At 39.3% G+C, this 23,366-nt stretch overlaps 1 protein-coding gene across 2 annotated transcripts in view; it reads right to left on the bottom strand.

Moving 5' to 3' along the window:
* Positions 1 to 23,366, bottom strand: part of nudcd1 (NudC domain containing 1) — a 130,312-nt gene that overhangs the window by 69,398 nt on the left and 37,548 nt on the right. For both annotated transcript variants that reach the window (XM_060824224.1, XM_060824225.1), the window contains 3 exons: positions 15,837 to 16,022; positions 12,879 to 13,059; positions 9,012 to 9,200 (listed from right to left, as the gene is read on the bottom strand). In XM_060824224.1, the coding sequence (XP_060680207.1) occupies positions 9,012 to 9,200; positions 12,879 to 13,059; positions 15,837 to 16,022 (556 nt within the window). The remainder of the gene's footprint in view (positions 1 to 9,011; positions 9,201 to 12,878; positions 13,060 to 15,836; positions 16,023 to 23,366) is intronic.

Here is a 23,366-nt window from a genome sequence, read left to right as displayed (position 1 = left end):
AACAGTGGCACATATCCAGCAATGTGGAAAATAGGTATACCTTGTAAACAAAAAATTAGAACAAATCCAACCCAGCCAATTACTGTCACATCAATCTACTCTTGATCATCAGTGAAATGATGAAAGGTGCCATCAATAGTGCTAACAAGCATTACTTGTGTATTAATAATCTGCTCACTGTTGCTCAGTTGGATTCTGCCAGGGCCTCTCAGCTTGTCCTCATTACAGCTTTGGAACTCCAGGGGTGATGAAACTCCAGGCAATATGTAAACAAATACAGGACAAGGAGACCTGGCAAAATTAGAAGCAATGGAAATTGGAGGAAAGCTCTCCATTGACTGTATTCATATCTAGCACAAATGAAGATGGCTGTAGTCGGAGGTCAGTGATTCAGATCAAGGTCATCACTGCAGGGTTGTATCCTGAGCCAAACATATTCTGCTGCTTCACTATGATGAATGGAATGTCAAAGGTCAGGAGTGGGGATCCTTGCAATGATTGCATGATGGTCAGCACTATTTGCAACTCCTCCAATACTGATGTAATATATGATAAAATACAGCAAGACCTGGATAATACCCAGGATTAGGCTGACAAAGGCACTTTATTCTGTAACTGGAGTTACAGGAAAGTGTCAAAGTAGGAATTTTCAAGGAACAAACAAGATATTGGAGTTATTTCACACTAAAGAATTATCAATCTACCTTCGAACACATCAGATTTTACCAGAGAATCAAGTCCTTTTCTTAAGAGTTATAGACGGTCTTCACTTACACTGGCTTGTTCCAATGTTGCATGTAATTCTCCTAAATACAACTACAAATGGCTCTTTGCGTTATTATTCTCTCTGGGACATCACACTGAAATCCAAAGCCCTGATACTCCCGTAGTTGCCACAGGACTTAAAGATGTTATACAATTATGTTAAGTTCCTCATTCACCCAGGTTGACAAGTACAAACTAGGTTTCTTTACTTAAATATTACTATTTATTAAAAAGAAACCAATTCTAACTCCAAGTAAACAATCATAAACAGTCAACATATAACTCTACTGCTAAAATGTAACTCTCTTATGAAATTTCCCTCACACAGGCAAACATAAATCTAAAACATGGGTGCTATGGATGTTGGGAAAGATGGGAAAGACTGGAGGCAGTTTAATGGTCCTGGTCAAGAGGGTTTTCAGAGATGGTCTTTGTGGTTGTTCCTTGATCTTCCTACTCCAAATACTTGCACTTGCTTACAGGAGGTCCAGAAAACTGGTTCATAATTTAAATCCCTAACTTATTAATTAAAACTAATAGCTTACAGCACACTACTTTCTAGGCTTGTGCCTTTAATTGCAGAGAAATTGAAAGAATGCATTCCCTTTCTGGAGGTCCAACAGCTTCTGACCAAACACCCACTCCCACATTCATCTCCTTTCTACTTAAGAGTTGCTAGCCAGCGGAAGGCCTTTGTCACTGACAACTGGACAACATTCCAAAATGTAGTCAATTAAAATGCAAACTGAAACTCATTTTGTACATATTTTCTGGTTCCAGCTTATCTACAACTAAATCTGTCCAGGGCTCTGGCAAAAAAATCACAATGGACTTGAAACATGAACTGTTCCTCTCTCCACAGATGTTGCCAGATTGCTAAGTTTCTCCAGCATTCATTTATTCATAAATCTTGGTCCATTGCTTGAACAAACTGCTTTTAAAAAGTGCAGTAATCCATTTCACTATTGTCGGCTTTTTAATATTCTCTGCTTATTCTGCACCTTATCCCCAAAGGCAAAACATGGGAAGTTTTTCCCAAGGAATAATGGATGACAGCAAACAAATATCATCACACACTGGTTTCAGCCAAGCTGACAACTATAAACTATTCCCCTTTACCATGACGTTTTGCTCTTAATTGTAAAATTATACAGTCCAGAGAAAGACCATACAGCCAACCAACGCCGCATGGCCAGTTTCAATAAAAAAAACAACAGATTTTATCCCGCTCTCCTTCTCTGTACCCCTTTTCCCCCCTTTGGGTATTTAATTCATTTTTGAAAGATCTATAGCCACCAATTCTGAATTCTAACAACTTATTGTGTAAATATAACATTCCACTAAATAATACTAAATAAATGCTGAACAAAGGGATGAGCTGTTGGAAGAATTTTGTCTTGCAACATCAGGATTGACAAGAATAACAAATTTCAAAGAACATTGACTGGTTGGCAAGCAGACCCTGATTGGTTGAGGCATTGCCGTTGAGAATGTGCAAGGGAACAGTTAGTCGTAACCGGTTTTTTAACTTCAAAAAAAGAAAAACTGGTTCTGATTGGTTAAGATATGCCATGGGAAAATACACTAGAGAACAATGTCCGCCAAGTTTTTGTTAATTGCATAGGGATTGTGCCTTTACAAATGCCTCTCTGTTGCAAAGGTCTGCGTCCTGCATACCAATATATGTACCCTATATGTAAGCTTAAGTTAACCACTCTGTGAATCCAACTGGTTGCCGTAAATCAATATCTTACACACTTGGGATTATTCAACAAATGCTTTACATGCATGGTATCACACTTAACATCAGGAATTCTGCTTAGAGTTTTGCAGGCTGGTTGAGGGCGGTCAACACTCTAGCCACTGCGACTAACTGAAGAGACGTGTCAGTTGATATGATCCACCAGTCTTTGTGATGCATGGTTGACATACCTGGCACCACGCTGGTATTGAAATTCCCACATGCCATATTACTTATCTGTACGGTAGGCAGAATTGTTCAAAAAAATAACTTTTTACTAGCACCTAGTTGGTGAAAAATAGCACCTGTGAACTTACTGCAAAACAGCAACATGAAATAGCTAGCTTAAAACATTGCTCAAATTTCTTTTCCAGGATAATTTGAGAGAGGTGAGGCTTTTTTTTAAAAGAAGGAAGCAAGTGACAGCCTTGGATCCATTCATGAGTTTTTACAATATACAGCAAACTATCTTAATCAGAACGCCCTAACCGCCTCATTGAATGTCATGTTGTGTGCTGACATCTCCTCTGATAAATGCAAGATGCCAAACTTCAACAGCATGTCTCTATTATCATTTAAACTCTAACCTTTCCTACCAAAAGAGCTGCCACTGCAAGTCCGTATCAACAACAGAAAAACCCTTTGGAGGAAGACTGTACAATGCAAATCAATGGTAAAAACAATTACAACTGCAACTGAAGTTATTGGCTTTAGCACGTGTTCTCAAATCTTAAATTTCTTTTTGGAATTTCTGGCATTGATGAATGGCTGCCTTCAAGCCAGTCATTAGTGGTTTCTCCTTCAGCTCAGTCTTATAGTTTAAACACTATTAGCTATTTCTCGAAAATCTTTTTTGAAATGTCTTAGTAACCTAGGATACAAATGGACATTGGTTTGTTTTTTTTCTTTATCACAGGACACATTAATCATTCTGTAGATGAAGGTATTGAAAAAAAAGAAAAATATCGAAGGCCAAATTAACTCAATATGTTCAGTGCATTTAGGATCATTTTTCTCTATGATTTCCATATGAATCTTGCAGAAATCCTTCAAAAGATGACAATTTTGTTTAAGCGTTGTTGGGATATGGGCACTGTTGACGGTATCAACACTCACTGACCACCTTGAGTTGAGTTTCAGAAGGTGGCGGTGAGCTGTCAATTTGAATTGAGTGTATGTGGTCTAGATGCACTCAAAGCCATTACAAAAAGGAGTTCTGGATGTTGACAATTAAGCAACAGCAATATATTTCAAAACCAATATGATGTGCGATTTGGAAGGGAATTTGTAGAGGGGGATTTTCCCACAGACATGCTGCCCTTGTCCTTCAAGCTGTTAAAGGTTGCAGGTTTTGGAGTACTGGCAAGAAAATCTTGGCAAGTTACTTCAGTGCATTCTGTAGGTAGTGCATATCGCAGCCACTATGTTCTACTGGTGAACGGAGTAGATGCTTAATATGGTGGATTGGTTGGCAACCAAGCAGAAAATTGAAGAATGTAAACTGGACTTTTCTAACCAAAATTCAGAGTGAAGTTTCTTTCAGTCAAAAAAATCTTTAAAATTAAATATTTATAACATTAGTAAGAAAACAATAAATTAAGGAAATGTGGAGCAAAGAAAAGGTAGACAAGGTGTAGTAATAGAAAGAGGAAAAAAGTAAGATTTGCTGCATTTTGTTTCAATATGACAAAGAGAATAAGTCATAATTTGTTCCATATTGAAAGGCTTACGCTAGCAAACTGGTTTAACTGGCATTTTATGAACCAACATACTCTAAGTTGGCAAAAAATTAAATACTTGAAATACTAGATGTTGATTACATCATCACAATCTCCGATAGCAAAGTAGTCAGTTGAGTGAGAAAGCTCTCTGCCTTAAATAAAATTTACTGGCAAAGTTGCATTATTACTTAAGTGATTTCTCCCACATTAAGTGAATACTCCCACATTTCATTTCTATTACTTAGATGTTTTTACACTGATTATGTAGACCTCTTCATCAACTGGAATATTTGATCAACTGGCACATTCTTGACCCCATTGGTGCCAATTAATAAAATGACTGCTGTAATATACAGGATATTTTTAAAGATAGAAGAATGTTTTTATTTGAAAGAAAAGTGTGCTTGTAGGACTCCATCTTGTCTCTCTCTTTGGATATATAGATCCTACAGCTGAGGCAAAGGTGCCTACTTGCTCTATGACATATCCACTGGTATTTGGATTTGAGGACAGAAGTCTAGTACTGATCCTCTGACTTTTTTTTAAAATTCAATTTCATCTGCTGTAAAATACCTGAGACGATAACCAATGTTTCTACGTAAAAGAGCAGCTCAGATCAGCAAGTCAATAAAACCTTTTTAAAAAGTTAAAGAGATTTCAAACACTTGCAACTAACTATATTATTGATAACATTACAAATGTGCTAAGCGTGGCATTAATTTGCATTTGGCAAGATACCAAAAATATTGACAGATGTCACATGAAGTTCCATTAAAACTGCCAAACAGGAGGGCAACCTAAACTGCTAATGGCCACAAATCAAACACAACAGGCTGCAATTTTAAGTAATGGTTGATTTAGAAAATCTCACATAATTCGGTGTTCAGCTATTAACATTCCTAAAGAAGGGCTTATGACCGAAACTAGGACTTTCCTGCTCCTCGGATGCTGCCTGACCTGCTGTGCTTTTGCAGCGCCAAACCTTTTGAGTATTAACATGGAAAACCAGTTTGAAATATCCCTATTTTGAATTAGGTTTTAGAACATTAAATAGCTTGTATGTGGACATTTCATCAGTGTACAATTTGTCAGACATACTTCGCACAAACTGCAGCCTTTATATTCAGTACTATATGTCCTATGGTTCAGCTAAAATTGTAAATCGAAGCGGACATCACATCATGCTAATACAAAAGGTTCACAATATACTGTTAAGTTTTCTTTCAATATCCAAAAGCATATGTCTTTCTTGCTGTCAATGCTCCCTATTATCTTTAACTGCACAGGGTTTTATGTTGAGATGTATGCAAAGCTGCAGTGATAATCCTATGGGGAAACTCATGTGAAGCAGAACAGGCATCAATAACAATTTGAGGCAACAACAAAAAAGGCAATTGGCGCTGGTTCATTGATTACAGTAAATGCATTCAAGGATTGGCAATGCTATTAGTTAAACTACTATTCTTGTAAAGACTTTATTCTGCATGCAATACAAAGTCAGGCTCCGATATGCTATAGGAAAAATTACATTACTGCAGGAACATGTAGCTTAAGATGTAAGACTGCTACCACCCACTATAGCTTGTTCCTCAAGGAATACACTCTCACGTAAACTTCACATTCTTCCAATGCGAGCTTAGACAATGAGCTGGTGCTCTGAAGTGTGAAATTCCAATCTGATGTTTTGTGCCCAGGGCATATTCATCTTTGGTATTTCATAAAAATATGATTCCTCCCATCAAAATTATTTTTTATGTCCTTGTCTTCAAACTCATGAGAAACAAAAGGATGCATCACAATTTATCGTTGGGAATGTGTTTTTACAAGGAAACTAATTTCATGCAACAAAAATTCATCATGAGATTTTACTGCAAAAATATTTCCTCAACCCAGTCTCAGTAAACATTCCTCGCGGAACTACTCATTGAAACAGTCATGATGATGTGTAGAAGTACTCTCTGACATTCGCTGAAGGTTGTTTAATTTGTTTTGGGAGAGCTTAAAGTAATTAAAAGCCTAATGTGATCTGAGCTTCTTTATAAATTATAAAACACTCAAGTTTAAATCTGGGGTAAAAGATCGCAAAATCAGGAACCACAAATGTAAGACAGCTACCGATAAATCTAACGAACAATTCAGGAGAAGCAAGTACTTAGAATGTGGAATTTTCCACAACAGGAAGGGTTGAAGTGAATCATATGAATACATTTTAAGGAGTAACTGGATAAATACAAGGGAGAAAGAAAAGGTGGATATGCTGATAGAATTTGATGAAGAGAATAGAAAGAGAAGGCTGCCTACGTGTGGAATTGCAGGAAATGGGTTCACTGTGGAGAAGATGGGGAAATAAACAGTAACATCTTTTAAAATGTCCATATTACAGAGCTGGTGCAGCTGGACTTCTTAAAATGCATAAAAGTGGATAAACCCCTGAAACCTGATTAGGTATGCCCTTAGGGCTCTGGGAAGCTAGGGAAGTGATTGTTGGGCAATTTGCTGAGATATTTGTATTATCGATAGCCACTGGTGAGGTGCCGGAAGACTGGAGGTTGGTTAAAGTGGTGGCACTATTTAAGAAAGGTGGTTAAAAAAAAAGTCAGGGAACTATTGACCAGTGAGTCTGACACTAGTGGTAGGCAAATTGTTAGAAGGAATCCTGAGGGACAGGATTTACTTGAACTTGGAAAGGCAAAGACTGACTATGCACAGTCAACATGGTTTTGTGCAGAGGAAATTGGGGTATAGCAAACTTTAGAACTTGTGGAATATAGGGAGAACTAGCCATCTGGATACAGAACTGGCTTGAAAGTAGAAGACAGAAGATGGTGGTGGAGGATTGTTTTTCAGACTGGAGGCCTGTGACTAGTGGTGTGCCAGGTAAAAACAATGACTGCAGATGCTGGAAACCAGAGTCTAGATTAGAGTGGTGCTGGAAAAGCAGAGCAATTTGGGCAGCATCCGAGGAGCAGTAAAATCGACGTTTCGGGCAAAAGCCCTTCATCAGGAAAACAGGCAGTGAGCCTGAAGGGTGGAGAGATAAATGAGAGGAGGGTAGGGGTGGGGATAAAGTAGCATAGAGTGCAGTAGGTGAATGGGGGAGGGGATGAAGGTGATAGGTCAGGGGGGAGGGTGGAGTGGATAGGTGAAAAAGAAGATAGGCAGGTAGGACAAGTCATGGGGACAGTGCTGAGCTGGAAGTTTGGAACTAGGGTGAGGTGGGGGAAGGGGAAATGAGGAAACTGTTGAAGTCCACATTGATGCCCTGGGGTTGAAGTGTTCCGAAGCAGAAGATGAGGCGTTCTTCCTCCAGGCATCTGGTGGTGAGGGAGCGGCAATGAAGGAGGCCCAGGACCTCCATGTCCTCGGCAGAGTGGGAGGGGGAGTTGAAATGTTGGACCACAGGGCGGTGTGGTTGATTGGTGCAGGTGTCCCAGATATGTTCCCTAAAGCGCTCTGCTAGAAGGCGTCCAGTCTCCCCAAATGTAGAGGAGACCACATTGGGACCAACGGATAGTGGTGTGCCACAAAGATCGGTGCCGAGTCCACTGCATTTCGTCATTAATATAAATAATTTGGATGTGAACATATGAGGTATGGTTAGTAAGGTTGCAGATGACACCAAAATTGGAGATGTAGTGGACAGTGAAGGAGGTTACCTCAGAGTATAACGGAATCTTATAAGATGAGCCAATGGGCGGAGGTGTGGAAGATGGAGTTCAACTTAGATAAATGTAAGATGCTGCATTTTGGAAAGGCAAATCAGGACTTATGCTCTTAATGGTAAAGTGACCTTGGAGTGCAGGTTCATAGTTCCTTGAAAGTGGAGGCTCAGGTAAATAGGATAGTAAATGCGGTGTTTGGTGTGCTTATCTTTACTGGCCAATGCAGTGAATATAGGAGTTGGGAGGACATGTTGCGACTGTACAGGACATTGGTTCGGCCACTTTTGGAATACTGCACTCAATTCTAATCTTCCTGCTGTAGAAAGATGTTGTGAAACTTGAAAGAGTTCAGAGAAGATTTACAAGGATGTTGCCAGGGTTGGAGGGTTTGAGCTATATGGAGGAGCTGAATAGGCTGGGGCTACATTCCCCGGAGTATTGGAGGCTGAGGAGAGACCTTATAGAGGTTTATAAAATTATGAGGAGCATGGATAGGATGAATAGCTGAGGTATTTTCCCCTGGATGGGGGGGGGGGTCTAAAACTAGAGGGCGTAGGTTTAATGTAAGGGGGAGGGGGAGGGGAGATTAAAAGGGACCTAAGGGGCAACTTCTTCCATGCAGAGGGTGGTGCATGTATAAAATGAGCTGCCAAAGGAAGTGGTGGAAGCTGGTACAATTACAACATTTAAAAGGCATCTGAATGAGTATAAGAAGAAGAAGGTTTTAGAGGGATATGGGCCAAATGCTTGCAAATGGGATTAGATTAATTTAGGATATCTGGTTGCTATAGATAACTTGGACTGAAGGGTCTGTTTCCATTCCGTACAACTCTTTGGCTCTAGGTTCATGTCGAATATAAAAGGAGGATATAGACCAGTTTGACCTTATGGCTTGTTTCTGTGTTGGAATTTGCAATTACATACAGGAAATCAAAAATGTCAAAAACAAAAAAACAAAGCATCATAAAGTGAAAGAACAGGTACCATTAATAATGTACCTCATCACTTCACAGATACTGGCTGAACTGCTATGTAGTTTCTTCAGTTTTGAATTTTCAAAAATTATATTCTGCTAAAGCAGGAATATGAAGAATTAAAGGCCGCACCGGCGTGAAATCTGACCTTTTTTCTGGTTGGTGTCCATTTTCTCCACTTTCTGTTCCTCTACACATTTTCCGTCAATCTGGACAAACTTGAAAGGTTTGTCAGAAGCTATCATCAGGCCAGTGCCATCCTGCTCTACAGCTGCATAATGCGGAGCTAGTTTCCCACATAGAGTTCGGTGCCTTGAAACTTCATATTTGTTGCTCTCTGCAAATAAAAACATAAGAAAAAAAGCATATAATACACAAGGAAAGAATAACATTTTTTAACATGACAAGTGAGAAAATCCATTGACCACTGAACATGAAGAAATTTTCTCGACTTCTACATTAAATAATTCAGGAAAGTGTTTCTACAACCACCCTCTGCAGCCTTGCTGAAGGGACCATTCTTCAATTATGATCCCAGCAAATTATCTGGCAAGCTATTAGATCATTCAGGCACTTCAGCCAACTTATCCTCATGAATCTTACCGTGATTTCAATTTCACCTGTGTTCAGAAGTCATGTTACTTCAATCAGAAAGGGAATCTTCACTTGGTTTCTTTTCTTATCCCATCCCAGGACACAGGAACCAAGTGTGGCTAATCAACACCTTGTCTGAGACTAGCTCTACTGCCACAAGCAAGGAACTTCCCACAAAAGCAAAATATTAAGAATGCCGGATAACTGAAATAAAAACAGAAATTGCTAGAGAAATGCAAGAGTTCTGCCAGCATCTTTGGAAAGAAAAACAAAGGAGTTCACGTGTTAAGTCTGAAGACCCTTATACAAAGAAGGACTTGAATTCAACAATTACACCATTTAGACCACTTATGAGCCCAGCATTTGGGGCATTTTGCTCAAATGCTCCTGACCATTTCAAAGGAGCAATCATCACTCAATATGTCCTTCCTTTCAAAGGCTACTCAATTAAAGTACAGAAGCATCTGTCATCTAGATTTAATACATTTGACAGCAAGACTTTGTTGAAGAATTCGCAGCTCAATATAGTTATTTCAGAGGAGATAGAACACAAAGGTCCAAAGCATATAACCAAACAATGATACTGCAATACAGCAAAAGGAGCAGCAGCATTCACAGAGGATTGTAAAGTTTGGCAACTTCTTTACTTGCCCCTAGTATTCTTTCCCTACTCTCCTAATGCAAAATGCATACGCAAATCCACCACGTCGCACTGCCAAACATTACACCTACATGTACCAACCTGCTGCTGAAAACCTCAAACATTTTAATTACCTCAGGACCTGACTATTTCAATGTTCGCTGGCTGGTTTCTCATCCTTCACCTATGAACTTAAGCTCATATTGAACTCTGGTATCCTTGAACCAACTTACATCAAGTTTCACCTCCTCAGAACTGCATGTTCACTGGTCATCATTGATTCCTAGCTCAGCAAAAGTATTGGTTTTAAAATATTAATTCTATGCTTAAATTCCTGTATGGCCTTTCCCCGCTCTCTCTGTAACATTTTCCAACCCTGTAACCCTGAGAACTCTGATTTTCTTGCATCTGGCCTGTTTTGTGTTTCTTATTCCCTTTTCCCCAAAGATGGAGTGATGAAAACACTACCATCATAGGACAAGCCAGACAGAGAACAGCCAGGGAATTCCTAGAGGCATGGCATTCATCCACAAACTCCATTAACAGACACATAGACCTGGACCCCATATACAAACCACTACAGCTGAAACTGACACCCGGAAACGGCAAGAACAAACCACTATAAATACTGGAAGAAACATCAAAGCAGTGCTTCACAGGAGGCTCCAATAGCACTGATGATGTTCCCTAGCCAGGGAATGAAACGTTTGCAGCAAAAACTTCCAGCTCGGCGAACAGAACCACAACGATGTAAATTCCGGATATAAACAAAAATTGAAACCAGGAGTCTGCATTTGTTATGAATCAGCCATTATTCTACTAACAGTGTATCACAAAACTAAAACATTGAACAAGTTGTTAAACTTGAATTGTCTGTTAATTTAAAAAAATTATTCAATATGCTGTTCATCCTTTGCTTATTTCACATCTTAATTTATATTTACCAGTGCTCCTCAGACAGCATGTTCCAAACCTATGACTACTAACATCTACAAGGACAATGGCAGCAGCTACATGGGAACAACACCAACTGCAAGTTCCCTTCCAAGCCAAGGTATGGCTTCTGCTGGGTCAAGGTCCTGGAACTCCTCTCTTCCAAGATCCACCTATTGTAGAGTAATATGGCCTGGCCCAGCCAACAAAACCTAAACCCCCTCAACAAATGTTTAAAAATTGACTAATTGGAAACTCCCGCAAATTGAATCCTTAAAATTCAGCATTCATTCAACTTCTTGATCAATATCAGGAGCTAGGTAGGACAATCCTCTCCAACTAATTGCATTGGAGCCTGAGCAATATTGAAACATCCCAGAACTGGTCACCAAAGCTAAATGCATAATCAATCATTTGAAGTGGAACGTTAAAAACAAAAAAAAAATGCCACAGAAAAGTAAACTCCTTACAATCACAGAATCCCTACAGTGTGGAAGCAGGGTATTCTGCCCATCAAGCAACTCACTCAGACCATTGCCCTCCCCTATCCCTTTAAACCTGCATTTCCCAAACCACCCAACCTGTATATCTTTGGACTGTGGAAGGAAACCGGAGCACATGCAGGAAACCCACACAGACACGGGGAGAATGTCTTTGTGAAGTTTGCATACTTATGCAGCCAGAGTCATCGAGATGTAAAGCACGGAAATAGACTCAACTCGTCCACACCAACCAGATTTCCCAACCCAATCTCGTCCCACCTACCAGCACCCGACCCATATCCCTCCAAACCCTTCCTATTTATATACTCATCCAGATGCCTTTTAAATGTTGCAATTGTACTAGCCTCCACCACTTCTTCTGGCACCCCACACATGCACCCCCCTCTATGTGGAAAAAGTTACCCCTTAGGCCTCTTTTATATCTTTCCCCTCTCACCCTAAACTTGTGCCCTCTAGTTCTAGACACCCCCATGCCAGGGAAAAGACCTTGTCTATTTACCCTATCCATGCCCCTCATGATTTTATGAAACTTTAAGGTCACAATTGAACCCGAATCCCATGCGCTGTGAGGCAGTGTTAACCACTGAGCCACCTTCCTAACAAACATTCCATTAATTCCACTGAAGGTTTGGTGAGCTGCTGCATTCAAATTTTTAAGTGTGTACTACAGGCAAACTTGAATTTTTTGATGCGTGAAAATCAATTTGAATTAAAGTAGATGACATACTGGCTGCATAATTTCTGACAATACCAGCTGCAAATTGTTGCTCGACCTCACACAATTGTTGATGCTTCAGCTTGAATGTCATCTAGCCTGCTGGTATTTAACATCTGTACCAACAGATGATGGCATATAAACATTTGACAACAAAATCAATCCAACTCATAAAACCTCTACGTTTAAAAAAAATGACAAGTACTCTGGAGTCTTTCCAAGATACTGATCTAATCACAGGATTTAGATGGTTGCTGTAAACCACTCATGATTTGGTTCTTGTAGCTTAACAATCTACACACAAATACCAGACTACTTACCTGTAAGCAGATATCTATTAAACTCAACAAAACCTCATGAATAATGAGCCCAACAATAACGAGCATAAATTTTAATCCCTAAAATTATGGATGAAGACAAAGATAAATAATGTATACACCATTAGTTAAGTCATTTTTAATCTTTGGAGGTTTTAATAGAAATTGTATCGAATTATTTTGTTTAACATCTGTGGAAAAGGGTTTGAAGTAGTGGACTCATAACATTCTAGTTTTGCCTCACTGTGCAAATATATTACTGAATACAAATTTAAAACAATCACTTTCAGTAAAGAAATGGATGATAACTTACCATTATTTGCATTAGTGATGGTCAGCCAATCTACAGCCGAATGGAACCCACTTCCTCTGATGTTTGACTCATCCTTCTCTGTCCTGAGTAAAACAACATCTATTGAGTGGGCGCTATCTTTAAGGTAAGAATGGCTATGGACTATCACAAAGGGCTCTCCAATTTCTTGCTGGTACATTATCTGGAAGAGGAGAGTGGTCAAAAGTACAAAAGGTTGGATTTAGATATTCTAAACATTACAAGATAAATCTCCAAGTTTCAAAAACCCTACTTTAAAACTGGGTTATTCCATGACAGCTTTCAGACTTCTTCATTGAGATCCTAACAGTCCCATTAAGGTGGAAACTATAAGATTCTTGCTGAAGGTTTTGCAATGATTTGAGAGTTCAGTCACAAATTAATATCACAGAGGTCAGAAACATTATGTACAGAAACATCAAGATTTTCTTTCCTTGCAAGCAGAATCTGGAAGAACTAAAATACTCTCACAGAGTTCCCGACGTTGTAGTTTTCCTCTGAAAAATCTTTGGGAACTGTACTTTGCAAATATCAGTATAAAAAGAACACTTTTATAAATATGGAATCAACATGTGGAGGGCGTGGCACAGGCTCTGTGTAACATAACCCTCAAGATCAGAATGTCAAACTTAGCTCCTGGCCTTAACGTTGTGAAACAACACAAATAAACCCAACAGACTGGATAAGCCAATTAGCCTGTTTCTGAATTATAGATTCTATGTAATGTTCCAGCATGTCTGTAGACAAGTAACAGTTTGAGCTTTTGTGTGAAAGCAACTTAAGTGCTTTAGGCCAGGATTTTATTTTAAATCAGAACAAAGTACCAACTGAACCATACAGTTTTTAATAAAAAGGATCAAATAAATGTCAGCAAAATTGTAAAAGGTGCAACAAAATACGTGCAAAATTCTAAGTTATGGAGGGTTGTCACAAGTTAAATAAGGCAAGATTGTGCCCTTTCTGAACACTGTGCAGCGTTCTGGTCACTGTGTTAGAAAAGGAATAAAGAAGCACTGGGGAAGATACAAAAAAAAGACTTACTTAAATGATACTTATAACCTCCCAGTTGTATTATCAACAAAATACTAAACAAGTTAGAGCTCTTTCTCCCTAGAATACAGAAGGCTGAAGGATGATCTGATACAAGATTTTAAAATTATGAAGTGGTTTGACAGGTTAAATGGAGAGAAAATGTTTCCACTTGCGAGGCAATTAAACACTATGGGTCTTAAATAAAAGGTAACAGTCAATAGCAAATCCATTAGGGAAGTCATCTGCAACATCTTTACCCAAAAAGAGGTTAGAATGTGGAACTTGTCACCCATAGTAAACGGTTTCATGTGATTTAAGGATATGTTAAAGGGAAGGAGGAGAGATCATAAGACATAGGAGTATAAATTAGGCCATTCAGCCCATCAAATCTGCTCCACTATTCAATCATGGTTGACAAGTTTCTCAACCCCTTTATTCTGCTTTCTCACTGTAACCCTTGATACTCAAGGACCTGAGACTTAAACGTACTGAATGACTTGGCCTCCCCAGCCTTCTGTAGCAATGAATTCTGTAGATTCACCACTCTCTGGTTGAAGAAGTTTCTCCTTATCTCCGTTCTAAAAGGTCTTCCCTTTACTCTAATGCCGTCTCTCCTACCAATGGAAATATCTCTTCAACATCTACCCTGTCCAGGCCATTCAGTATTCTGTATGCTTCAATTATATACCCTCTTATCTTTCTGAATTCTATGGAGAATAAACCCAGAGAACATATGAGGAACACAGCTTTTCAGTCCTGGAACCATTCTCGTGAACCTTCTCCAAAAATGCTCTAGGGCCAGTACATCCTGAGATATGGGTCCCAGAACTGGGCACAATACTCCAAATGTGGTCTAACTAGAGCCTTATAGAGCCTCAGAAGTACATTGCTGCTTTAATATTCAAGCCCTCTCAAAATAAATGCCATCATTGCATCTGCCTTCCTAACTACTGACTCAACCTGCAAGTTTACCTTGAGAGAAAGGTTTGTAAATATGTTCATTAGCTGAGGTGATGACGAATGGAGGAGGCTTGTGTGTAGTATTATACCAGCATGGACCAACTTGGTCAAGTGACTTCTTAAGTATTCATGACAGGATAGAAAATTTCCTTTATACAAAGTTGTTGCTTTGACACAAAGACTAACTCAGGCGGAGTCCACTAGATCTTTTAAGGCACTGGAATCTTTTTGGTGATGTTCTGGCAAAGATTTATCTTTCAAATATTGGGCAAAAGAAATTCCATGTGACCAGAAATCTTTTAACATTCAACAGTTTGATTGCAAGCTAAAACACAAATGGATTATAGAAACTGATCATTCCTCTCTGTCACCGCAGAGAGAGGATTTAGCAATGGGTGAGGCACTGAGGGAATCTATATTGTAGATAGGGAAATCGGTAAGATGTGACAATCAGCTGAGGTGGTTGTAATACCAGCCACAAGTCTCAATAGGAACAGTTCACATTGTTCAGTGACAAGCCATTTGAAAATACTTTTCACATTAAAAGGAGCTCTGTTTGTGACCAGTAAATTGTGATTATGTAATCCCACCATCAGCTTATGCATTCAGTCCCACTAAAATCAGCAAAATACCTCAGAGATGGCACAACCAGATCTGATCTTGTATCCTAACTGCAATGGGAGATTTGGGAAATCTCTACTGAAATTCTATTTCAAGGTATTCCCTTTTTGAATATTTTTGTTTGATCAAATTCAGGGCATAGGTTTAATAAAAAGTCAAGTGTGACAAATCCTACAGGGGTGTTAATGTCTTTTTTCCTGCACTTGCTCTCCCATTCAACAGTTGAAAATGATTACTATGTTCCCTCCAACAACAAAAACCAAACCATAATGCAAAGTAATAAAAGTGCATAAATATTCATAGCTCACCTGCTTAACATTAACTTACCTCCCATTTCTCAATGTTATTTGCTCCACGTTTGCCGGTTCTGATGAGATAAAGTTTTCCTGTTCCATCTGACAAGGATACCCACGAAGGTGATGTAAAATGCATAGAAGCGCAGACTAAGGTATCACAAGATTTAATCTCTGGTGATAGACGGAATACTTCTCGGGGTTTGCTTATTGCAGTATCCTATATGCATTTTAAAAATCAGGACATAAAAGAAGATTAGGTCAACCAGATTTTAAGAAAAGAAAGCTAAACCAAATTCATGCATCACATTTTCACCTTAGCATAAGTATTCTGAAATGGTACTGAAAGATAGATAAATATGCAACTACAGTTTAGCAACTTAAAAAAAATTGGATAACCAGCCTGACAAAGAAAAACATAGGAATTGTAGACTAACAAAAATGAAGGGCCATCTACTTCACCTTCTAACACCCTGATTGTCAAGTGACAAATATGGAGTTGTTGATCAATCACAGCAATCAATTTCTTAATGAGGCTACAACAGACCCAGACATGAGGTGAGGTGGAGACTACTTACGAGTCAGAGTCAGAGTCATACATCAGGGAAACAGATCCTTTAGTCCATGCCAACCAGGTTTCCTAAACTGAACCACTCCTATTTGCCTGCACTTGGTCCATATCCATCTAATCCTTTCCGATCTAAGTACCTGTTCAAATGGTCTTTTAAATGTTCTAATTCTACTCACCTCTACCACTTCTTCCGGCAACTCGTTCCATATACGCACAACCCTTTGCGTGAAAAAGTTACCTCTAGTGTCCTTTTTAAATCTTTCCCCTCCCCTCTTAAACCTGTGTCCCCTAGTTTTTCCTTAATACAGAGAAAGGAACCTTGGCTGTTCACTTAATCAATGCCCCTCAAGATTTTATAAACCCCACAGCCTTCTAAACTCCCAACTTGTCGAGCCTCTCATTATAACTCAAACCCTCCAGTACATCCTTGTAAACCTTTCTAATTTAATAACATTATTCCTATAGCAGGGTGAACAGAATTGTATGCAGTACTCCAAAAGTGCCTTCTCAATGTCTTGTACAGACACAAGATGATATCCCAATTCCTGTACTCAATACTCTGGCCAATGAAGCCAAGTGTGTCAAATGCCTTCTTCACCATCCTGTCTACTGTGACGTCACTTTCAAGAACTATGTACCTGCATCCCCTAGATTTCCCAGTTCAACAACATTCCCCATTTACCTTGGAGGTCCTGCCCTGGATTGTCTTATCAAAATGCAATACCTCACATTTATCTAAATTAATGTCTATTTGCTATTCCTTGCCCACTGGTGCACTTGATCTTCTTCACTGTCCACTATATCACCAATTTTGATGTCATCCACAAATCTACTAACCATGTTTCCAATATTCTCATCCAAATCATTTATATAAATGGATTTAATGCTTTTAGCATAAAGTTGAAAATCTCAGATTATTCCAGAATCAGTAGGAATTAATCCTCCTCAAAACATACATCGAAGAAAAAACATAGGGATCATTTCTTGGTTCCTACAGCCAGACAAAACATATAGTTACAGTCCACATGCCAAACCGTGAAAAACAGTCCTAGTGAGTCCAAGCTGCACTAAAACTATTCGACCTAAGTATGCCTCCCAAAAGTGTAGGAATATGGGTATTGAGGCCACTATTAGTGACTGATTATCAGGCATCCAAAGTGGATGCGTGGAGAAAGGTTGGAAACACTGGGTAATGTATAAAGCCTCCCTTTTATGGCTTATATTGATGAATGGTCTATGTATATACTGCTTGTACAGGTACTGACTAATTGCACTGCACAAGTGTTAGACAAGTGAATCATAAACTTTACTTTCCTGCAAAAAATTACAACCAGAATACATAAAAAAGGGGAAATTCAAAATGTCATTACTAATCCAAAGCTTGTGGTGTGCATGCAATGAACTATTGGAGCATTGATTGTGTGGTGCTGGAAAAGCACAGCATGTTAGGCAACATCCGAGGAGCAGAATGATCGACATTTCAGACAGAAGTCCTTCATCAGGAAACAGGCTTTTGCCCGAAATGTCGATTCCCTTGCTCCTCGGATGCTGCCTGACCTGCTGTGCTTTTCCAGTACCACACACTCGACTCTGATCTCCAGCATCTGCTGTCCTCACTTTCGCCTATTGGAGCACTGAGTTAACTCTTAATTATGACAATGTTATTCTGCAAATTAATTATAAGAATATAAACATGGAAACAGGAAATCGAAAAGATGTTTGGGAGACTACAAGATAGGAGAAATGAAGTCAAGCATTAAGTGCATTTCAAAAGCAGGATGGGGATGTCAAAAGACAAAGTTATGGACATTCTGAATGCACATAGCACAACAAAATGCTCATTAGACTTGTCCCCAGGAGAACTTTTGATTTATTGATTTGTGGGATGTGGGCACTGACTGAACCAGTATTTTATTGCCCATCCCTAGGTACCGTTGAGGTGGTCGAGCGTGTGGTGCTGGTAAAACACAGCAGGTCAGGCACCATCCGAGGAGAATGAAAAATCAACGTTTTGGGCAAAAGCCCTTCATCTTTTGCCCAAACATTGATTCTCCTGCTCCTCGGATGTGGCCTGACCTGCTGTGCTTTTCCAGAACCACACTCTCGACTCTGATCTCCAGCATCGGCAGTCTTCACTTTCGCCCTTGAGATGGTGGGAAGATGCCTTCTTCAACCAGGTAGACCCACAATGCAGTTAGGGAGGGAGTTCCAGATTGCGACCCAATGACACTGATGGAACGACAATACATTTTGAAATCAGGATGGTCAGTGGCTTGAAGGTGGTTTATTTTTTGCCCTTGTCCTTCTAGATGGTCATGGGTTTAGAAAGTGTTGTCTTTGGCACATTTCTGCAGCATATCCTGTAGATAATATCAGCAGTGTGTGCTCAGTGTCAGTGGGAGTGGAAGTTGATGGTTGTGATGCCAACCAAGTGTGCTGCTTTGTTCTGGATGGGGTCAAACTTCTTGGAGCTGCATTCATTCAGACAAGTGGGGAGCATTCCATCACTCCCAATATGTTCCTTGTAGATGGAGGATAGGATTGGGGAATCAGGACGTGAGTCACTTACTGTAGTATTCCTAGCCTCTGACCTGCTTTTGTAGCCACGGTATTTAATATGGCTATTCCAGTTCAGTTTCTGCTCAATGGTAAACTGCAGGATGTTGATAGTGGGAATTCAATTACATTTACCATCAAAGGGCAGTAGCTAGCTAGCCTCTTATTGGAGATGGTCATTGCCTGTCATGTGGCACAATTGTTGCTTGCTATTTTTCAGCCCAAACTGCCCTACAAAGAGAGATTTGGCAAACTGAGCCCATATTTTCTAAAGTTTTGAAGAATAAGAGGTGATCTCACTGAACCTAAAAAAAAATTAAAGGGGTAGACAGGGTAGATGCAGGTAAAATCTCTCCTTCTCTGGAATCTTAACTAGGGCCATTATTTAAAAATAAGGTGGATGTCATTTAGATCTGTGATGAGGAGAAATTCTTTTACTCGTGACTATGAAATTTTGGACTTCTCTATATTGTGGAAGTTCATTCTTTGAGTTTAAGGTACAGAGTGTTACATTTCTGATTCCCAGTGGCAAACAGGCTTTTTAAGCATGGAGCGGGTAAAAAGTATTGAAGTGCTCTGCAGTCATGATGGCATTGAATGTTGGGGCTGAATGGCCTACCCCTGTTGATATATTCCTAACTTTTCCACTCTCCTTTAATTGGACAATGCAATCGCACATTCTCCCCACCACCCTGCCCCCACCACCCCCACCCCACATTGGCATTTTTTTCTGTGTGATGATGCCAATACTGTTTCTTAACAAATCCTTTACAACTTTGTAAAACTTCACCTAAAAAGATTTCAGAGTCCAGATCATCTAATATATTCAACCATCAAGATCGACAGATTGCAGCATCAGTAGTTCAAGAAAAGCAGTTGTTGTTTTGGACTTAGTGTTGCTCACAGATAGATTCTAGTTACCAATGAGTTATTCCCAGAATAGAAATCCACCAAAATATCTCAAGCAAAACAATTTACTTGTTCCTTACATTTATTTTAGTGGGTGAGTAGATGGGGCAATCAGGACAAAAGGGTGAAAGTCCAGTCAATCATGTACATTGGATGGGATTTTCTGATCAGTGGTAAATTAAATGGCATTTGTTGGCCACCTTGCTGACACACAAGGTCTTTGCAGGTTTCTCAGCAGAAAACTGCTCTTATCCAGCATAACGTATGTTAAGAGTGGGATGAGTATCAGCATGACTCATCAACTAATCAATGACAAAATCCTCACTGAGTCATGCAGAATCTAAACCAGAAGGTATAAAGTAGACAGGACATATAAGATTCAAATTATGATCAAAAAAATCGAGATAAAGATTGGGGAACACAGGTGGAGTTAGAGAAAACAAAAGATAAAAGAGACAGCCAAAGCAAAAAAACAAGCACATCTCAAATATTAACGTTTTGAAAGAATGAGACTTCTCACTTATAAAATTAAATGTTCAGTGCCGGTGAGTCTGTTTAGCTTCTCCACTTAAATATTTCTCAGTAATTTTCCCGTTCTTGAAACAGCATTCTAAATGAGTTTCTTTTCTCATAACCCTGATTTATCTTCTTCCTTCACATGATTTCTCAGTTTCTCTTTGCCTCTTTTCATGTCACAAAGGATCAAAGTACAAAATATCACTTCAATAGCTTTTGACCCCTACTTTCAACCAGTCAAAATAATTTTCCCTCTTTAAAGCTTTTCCCTGCTGTCAAAAGTAAAAGTGACATCGAATGCAAAACTACTTCCAGATATCAGGCTAAAATTAGTCTGCTCTCACCTCCTTTCTCAATATTTACTTCAACAGCCAGTGGAAACATGATTTTATACATTACAAAAAATCAAGCTATGAGTTAACCACAAAAGCAGTTTTTAGCCAAATAAATGGGCCTACTTGCAGCAATCAATGTCATTACTTAAGGCAGCTCAACATAACTAGGAGAGCTTTTTCTATGGTGAACCATAGTCTAACATTTATCCTTAAGTATACAGGCCTTCTATGCCATTAAAAGTGGGTGAAAGTCCTACATTAGACTTACAGTGTGGAAACAGGCCCTTCGGCCCAACAAGTCCACACCGACCCGCCGAAGCGCAACCCACCCATACCCCTACATTTACCCCTTACCTAACACTACGGGCAATTTAGCATGGCCAATTCACCTGACCCGCACATCTTTGGACTGTGGGAGGAAACCAGAGCACCCGGAGGAACCCCACACAGACACGGGGACAACGTGCAAACTCCATACAGTCAGTCGCCTGAGGCGGGAATTGAACCCGGGTCTCAGGTGCGGTGAGGCAGCAGTGCTAACCACTGTGCCACCGTGCCGCCCACTTTTTAACAGGCCCTTCAGCCCAACAAGTCCACACGAACCCTCTGAAGAGTAACCCTCCCAGACCCATTCCCCCGCCCTATATTTACCCCTGACTAATGCACCTAGCACTATGGGCAATTTATCGTGGCCAATCCACCTGACCTGCATTGTATTGAATAAGACTTGCATGTATTCTTATATTATACTAACAATGAGTGATCTCATGCTTCAGTATTCCACACATGCTAAAAAGTGTGTGGAGTCATTTTGAAGAATGTCAAAACAGATATTAGATTTTAAAAATATTGGAACACGCAAAATAAAAACCAGAAGAATAAAATAGTAAACAAATATTTTGAAACTTGTGGGCTGATACCTGTTTATTGGAAAACACAAATTCCCTTAAAGATATATCAAACTGTTAATGGATTTAGCTACAGTACTAAGTGTTTAAATCATAACACTGATTCTGATACATGTAATGCAAGATAAATTCATATGGAAAATTATTTTAGAAACTAAAAAATCTGTTACAAATTTAGAGTGATAAGATTGAGCGCCCATTAAAATTGATCAACAGTAGAAAAAGAATTCTATACAATGGCTCTCATTCAACATAGCAAAACACTGAATGTAGTCAAACATCCTAAAACGCTTAATAGAAACAAAAGCCATGTGAGGATACGGTGAGTCAGATGACCAAAAGTTTGTCCACGAGGTAGGTTTTAAGGAACGTCTTAAAAGAGGAAACCAGACAAAAAGGCGTAGATAGAAAATTCTAGAGATAAGACAACCTAAGTAGCTAAAGACCATAAATGCTGGAGGTGATTAAAATTGAGGATGCTTAAGTGGCTACAACTGGATGAAGACAAATAACTTGGGGGTGTGGCAGGGGGCTGGGGATAGGGAGGGACATGAAGGATTTAGGGAAAAGAAATCCCAAAAAGGTGTGTGCATTAGAAGCTAGCTAAATGATTGCCTTTAGATGTGTCATTTGAGTCCAGCATTTAGCTTTGTACTTGCTATTTTAACAACTATGCTGCAAACTATTCAGTCAGTGTGGCAGATTAATCTCAGTGGACTCTACAGTTGCAAGAAAAAAAACCTGAAAAATTCTAGACAAATGGAATTCAATGAGCCTTTTCTCACAAATACAGAAGAATTAACCTAAATAACGAAGTCAATTATTTCCCCCAACATCTGCAGCAGACAGTCTATTAACATCTTATTCAAATAATATTCCTTTCAAACTCAAAGTGCCTTTTACACCTACTCATGCATTCTCAATGGTCCATAACACTTGTAACATTAACACTCGCTGCAGGTTCTTAAAAAAAGGCATTGTTTTCGGTGTTAAGGCTTGACTCTGAAGCACAGTGACATTTGTAGTTAAGAATTTGGATCCCACAAAAAAACCAAAGGATGGAAATGGGCAGTTGAGTGATTTTCTGGCAGGACTGTTTAAGAAAGAATGATGGCTAGGGCTTTAAGGAATACTCTTGCTGTATAAAAAGTGCCATGGAATTTTCAAGCAGTGGCTGGTAGATGAATCTGGATTTAATACATTATCTGCAGTACTGTGAACAGCTTTGGTCTCCTTACTTAAGGAAGGTTATGTTTTGGAGTCAGTCCAAATAAGATTTGCTAAATTGATAGCTGGAATGAGCAGGTTGTCCTGATGATTCATGGATAGTCTGGGCTGTTTCCAATACTGTTTAGAAGAGTGAAGGATAACTTGATTGAAGCATACAAGATCCTGAAATGCCCTGACAAGGTGAAATGGTAAGAATATTTCAACATGAAGGCGTTCTGAGATCTAGAGGGCACTGCTAAAATTGAAAAGTCTTCCTTCTAGAACACATATAGGAAAAACATTTTCTCAGTAGGTAGTGCAACTTCAAAATTCATCTCCTTAGAAGGCAGTACAGGCAGAGTCATCAAAATTTTAAGGTGGAGGTAGATAAATTCTTACTCGGCAATAGGTTTTGCAGATAGGCAAGAATGTGGAGTTCAAAACAAACAGATCAGCCATGATTTTATTGAATGGTGGAGCAATCTCAAAAGAGACAAATGACCTACTTCTGCTTGTAGTTCCTTTGTTCATAACCTGCAATGCGTATACTCCATTTAGGA

The sequence above is a fragment of the Hemiscyllium ocellatum genome, chromosome 4 (assembly GCF_020745735.1).
Source record: "Hemiscyllium ocellatum isolate sHemOce1 chromosome 4, sHemOce1.pat.X.cur, whole genome shotgun sequence".
Taxonomy (NCBI): Eukaryota; Metazoa; Chordata; class Chondrichthyes; order Orectolobiformes; family Hemiscylliidae; genus Hemiscyllium; species Hemiscyllium ocellatum.
The sequence above is the reverse complement of the archived record's forward strand: the minus strand, read 5'-3'. Positions and strand labels throughout refer to the sequence as shown.